This window comes from Triticum aestivum, chromosome 4A (genome assembly GCF_018294505.1).
Source record: "Triticum aestivum cultivar Chinese Spring chromosome 4A, IWGSC CS RefSeq v2.1, whole genome shotgun sequence".
Taxonomy (NCBI): domain Eukaryota; kingdom Viridiplantae; phylum Streptophyta; class Magnoliopsida; order Poales; family Poaceae; genus Triticum; species Triticum aestivum.
Genome location: NC_057803.1, coordinates 32,704,666 through 32,709,826, shown reverse-complemented (window position 1 = coordinate 32,709,826; position 5,161 = coordinate 32,704,666). Strand labels below are relative to the sequence as shown.

The following is a 5,161-nucleotide window of genomic DNA, read 5'->3' as shown; positions in this document are numbered from 1 at the left end:
GAAAGGATTGGTTGAGAAGCAATTATTCCATTGGAGGGAAGGAGATCTTACTAAAGGCCACAACTCAAGCTATAATTTAGTTAGCCATCTCTGTGTTCCATTTAACTAAAGGAATTTGCAAAGAAATTAATGACATTATTGCTCAGTTTTGGTGGCGAGATGAGGAGGATAATAAAAAGATGGACTGGCTCGCTTGGTGGACACTTTGCTTTCCTAAAAGTGAGGGAGGTAAAGGCTTTATAGATTACATTTTTTTAGGCTTGCAATGCTTGCCAAGCAATGTTCGAGATTGATAACCACCCCTAATTTGTTATGTCCAAGAATTTTAAACACCAAGTACTACCCTAATATAAGTATGATCTGTTACAATCTACCCCTAAGAAAGGTCCATCATTTACGTGGCCACAACATCATGTTTGGTCTTCCATCATTCAAGGGTGGATATATTTGGAGGATTGGTAGAGGGGAGAGGTTCCTATCTAGTTCGGACGGGAAGGTAATACCCCACGAGGTCAACTAGTATTTAGCGATCTAATTGTTGGTTTGTGGGATGACGAGCTCATGAGTATAATTAGCTTGGCTAAAAAGGGAGAGGACAGGAGGAGATTGCTAATTTGGGCATGGTAATCTCTGCGAGCCTCTCACCATACAGATGTATATATAGAGCTAAGCTCCTTCATCCTCACACCACACCACAATCTCTCCTTCTATGTATTGTGCAAACCAACCAACGCAAGACAAAAGCAGCAACAATGGCAGTGCAGCAGTGCACAATGGCGCTCTTCGTGGCGGTCGCCCTCGTGGCCGGGCCAACCATCTCGTACGCTGCCGAAGCCGGCCAAGCCCCGGCCGGGGCACAACCCAAGGCCACGACCGAGGAGCAGAAGATAATTGAGCAGGCCAACAAAGCCTTCAAGGCGGCCGTGGCGACGGCAGCCGTAGTCCCTCCAGCGGACAAGCCCAAGTATTTCCAGACCACCTTCGTCAACAACTTTGGCAACTGGACACTCGAAGGGTTAGCCAACGCGTCCAGCGCCAACGCCAGTATGAGCACTAGGGTCATCTTCGCTCAGGTGGCGGCCGCCATGAACGCCCAGGGCACTACCCCGGAGGCCCAGTATGACTCCTTCGTGGCCATCTTTGGCGAGTCGCTCCGCATCATTGCTGGCATCCTTGAGGTCCACGCCATCAAGCCCGCCCGCGAGGAAGTCAAGGGGGCGAGCCCTGCTGGCGAGCTCAAGGCCATTGACCAGATCGACACCGCCTTCAGGACTGCAGCCACCGCTGCCGATGCTGCCCCGGCCGAGGACAAGTCCACCGTCTTCGACTCCGCCTTCAGCAAGGCCATCAAGGAGACCATGGGCGATGCATACAAGGACTACAAGTTCGTCCCCGCCCTCGAATCTGCCGTCAAGAAGATCTACACCGCATTAGTTCCCGCGAAGCCCACGGAAAAGATCTTCGTCTTTGAGAGCGCCCTTGAAGACACCATCGGCGCCATGGCCACCGCGGCCGCTGCCCCCGCAGCGCCCACTCCCACTCCCGCCTCCGCGGCCGGTGGCGACAAAGTCTGAGCTCATATTATATACAAATATGGACACGACTAACATCCTATCAGTCGGACTTTAAACAACATATCTGGTAAGAAGTGGGAGTCGAACCCACTACCTATGGTTCACCATAGATGTGTGTAACCAGCTAACCTTGCTTAATTTCGATCTATAATGAGGTAGGATAATATTTATACCTGTACGTGTCGCGACCATGAGAAAAATAAACCATTTTCTTTCTTTTCTTTTTTACCGATTTCCCCCCTTTTGTACTATATTTTGTTTTGTTTTTCTAGATAGTCAGCTACTTTGTTAGTATATACAACATAGTGGTAATTCTTTTTTCTAAAGTACATTGTGGTAACTTTAACTAAAAAAAGTTGTTGACATACCTCGGTAACTTATGTGTAATAACATGATAATTTTTGCACCATAGACCTGGTAATTATGTGCAACACAGACCTGGCAACTTGGGCACAAACACCAAGGAAAATTTAACCCCAGGAAAAAAAATTGTTGTAACACACTTCCATAACTTTCTCCGTAAAGAGCATGGTAATTTATAAGCTCCGAACCTGATAACTCACACACAAATATCACGATAACTTGACCTAGAGAAAAAAATGTTGTAACACACCTCAATAACTTTTTCGTAAAAAGCATGGTAATTTATACGCCACGAACCTAATAACTCATGGACAAAAACAACATAAGTTATCGAGGGTATGTTTCCAAACAACTTCCTCCCTACGATCAAAGTTATCACGGTGTTTGTAAATAAGTTATCAAGTCCACGGTGCGTACGAAGTTATCAGGGGGGGTATGTTTTCAAACAACTCCCTCCCCTCCCACCACCCCCGACCAATGTTACCATGATATTTACGCATAAGTTATCACATATACGGTGCTTTATAGTACCACACTATTTAAATGGAAGTTATCAGTGATGTTTTTAAACAGCTCCTCCCCGGATCAAAGTTATCATGTTGTTTGCGCATGAGTTATCAGGTTTGTGGTGTGTGAAATATCATGCTATTTACACAGAAGTTGTAGCCTGTAGGAGGATGTCTTCAACTTTTTCTCCTAGATCAAAGTTATCACCGTGTTTGCGCATGAGTTATCAGGTTTATGGTGTGTAAAATATCATGCTATTTACGCAGAAGCTGTAGGGGGGTGTCTTCAATTTTTTCTCCTGTATCAAAGTTATCACTGTGTTTGTGCATGAGTTATCAGGTTTATGGTGTGTAAATTATCATGCTATTTACGCAGAAGCTGTAGGGGATGTCTTCAACTTTTTCTCCTGGGTCAAAGTTATGTCTGTGTTTGTGCATGAGTTATCAGGTTTATGATGTGTAAAATATCAATGCTATTTACGCACAAGTTGTATGGGATGTCTTCAACTTTTCTCTTGGGTCAAAGTTATCACTATGTGTGCATGAGTTATCAGGTTTATAATGTGTAAATTATCATGATATTTACGCAGAAGCCGTAGGGGATGTCTTCAACTTTTTCTCCCTGGGTGAAGTTATCACCGTGTTTGTGCATGAGTTATCAGGTTTATGGTGTGTAAATTATCATGCTATTTACACGGAAGTTGTAGGGGATGTCTTCAACTTTTTGTCCTGAATCAAAGTTATGAGATTTATGGTGTGTAAATTATCATGTTATTTATGCATAAGTTATTGAAGGGTGTATTATTCCATATGTAGCCTGATAACTACAAAAATTAACCATGTTGATAATTTTATTACATCTAGACCAATAACTACATAGTAACCATGTTGGTAACTATAATACATCTAGTTCGATAACTACAAAATAACCTTGGTTACTATTACGCATAGTAGCTATGTTGTGAGATGGTGCAGCCACTCTTCAAAATTTTGGTGCGGGAGAGGACAGGCCGTGGACACTCCCAATCTACTCAACTCCTCCCAAATCAAGTACATGCTGAAGCATTGTTTTCATAATTGATTGAACATTGTTTTCCTTGATCTAAGATTATTTCTTACGAATCATCATCATCACCTGATTACATAAAAATAAAAAATAGAAAATCTCCCAAGTCAAAGTAACCTCGGTATTTATACTAGTTTGTTATGACTACGTCAATTAAATTACCATGCGATTTACATCACCATTACTAAGGGTATATTTCAACAATCTTGCTTGGATCAACATTTGTGTAGGTACAGAGTCTCGACGATAGCTTTAAATTTCTGAATTGACTAAGGTAGATGCTTCGCTCTGTTTTTAGCAATCAAGATCAAATCTAAAGATAATTGTTGTCTGTATAGCGTACAATTAAAATGTGTAGTTTAGATGTGCATCAAATGTTGTGGTAGCGTAGTGGTCAGTGCCTCTTTGTCTCACATAGCTGACTTGGGTTCGAATCTTGTCATTAACATCATTTGTTTACCGTTAAAACAGTACAACGGCAAGAAAGAAAATGGGCTACCTCGCCCAAAAATCACGGCAACCTCCCACTAAACGCTCCCTGCGGAAATCGCGGCGACAACCTCCCACTAAACGCTCCCTGCGAAAATCCCACCGGTGCCGTCGCGCAAATCACCAACTAATTAATAGCCATGCAATCATGATCTCGGATCTGTTGCAGTTTCAATCGGGCCCACATGTCATCGACGCAGATGCTTCGCTCGCCCTGAAACGTTGCGATCCGTTGGATTAAAAACGTGCGGCATCCAGCTCGTGCGGACCTTTTGCAAAAACCAGGACGGCAGGATTTTAGCTTTTTATTGGAGGTGTTTGGTTCCCAGTTTTTTGTCTGGTATCCCATTACAATGTAACCTCTTACCGTTACTAAAAAACGCCCGTGCGTTGCAACAGGGCCACATTAACTTTAAAAGTTTAATATCAATTATGTTAATATTACATTTAATATTTTCATACATATTAAGTGACATTGATGATTTTTTTACCATCAATTTCTCACACACACATCCTCTCCCTCCCTCTTTCTCATTCTCTCTCCCCCTTTTCCTCACTCGGGAGGTGGGACGAAAATAAACCCAGAATAGAGACTACCAACTGAGACATTAGGAGTAGAGATCATTTAGTTGATAAGAATAAATAGAAAACGGTGTTAAAAAGGAGAAACATATTAGAATACATTGAAAAACCAAAAGGACGATGTAAAAGGGGATTTGCCCTGCCCCCCGGCCTTGCCATCGAACCAGCTCAGCGGTCCAGTCCCCACGTGGTCGTCTTCTCCTGTTCCCCGAGCCGCGTCGCTACGGAGCCGGGCTCCCTCCCGACCACCTCGCTAGCATCGAAGGGGAATGGATAAGGGTGACGCCCTTCCTTCCCTGCCCCCATGGCCTCACTCCTCCTCGACGCCCCCTCCCAAATCCACTTCTCCTCCTCGCTCGCTCGATCCCGTCGATCTGGACGAAGTCAGACGCCACGGCGACCATGACCGACCCCGTCCACATGGCCACTGCCCTCCCTGCGGGCTAGGAGCTTGTCGAGGAGCTCCGAACGCCTTCGCTACTTCATCTGCGCCAACGAGATCAAGTCCAGCACCCCCGCATCGACGTCGTTGCCGTCTTCCTCAACCTTGGGCCACCACGACATTGCCGTTCGATCCGCGC

The 5,161-nt window shown here is 44.6% G+C and overlaps 1 protein-coding gene across 1 annotated transcript; it reads left to right on the top strand.

Annotated features, from left to right (window-relative positions):
• The first annotated feature begins 699 nt into the window (after positions 1 to 699).
• LOC123081678 (pollen allergen KBG 41) lies at positions 700 to 1,802 on the top strand. Its single transcript, XM_044504232.1, has one exon. The coding sequence runs from the start codon at positions 753 to 755 to the stop codon at positions 1,572 to 1,574; it is 822 nt and encodes a 273-aa protein (XP_044360167.1). The 5' UTR covers positions 700 to 752; the 3' UTR covers positions 1,575 to 1,802.
• The last annotated feature ends 3,359 nt before the right edge of the window (positions 1,803 to 5,161 follow it).

Excerpts from the sequence above, each read along its gene's own strand:
- LOC123081678 (XM_044504232.1), top strand. The coding sequence starts at position 753 with ATGGCAGTGCAGCAGTGCACAATGGCGCTCTTCGTGGCGGTCGCCCTC.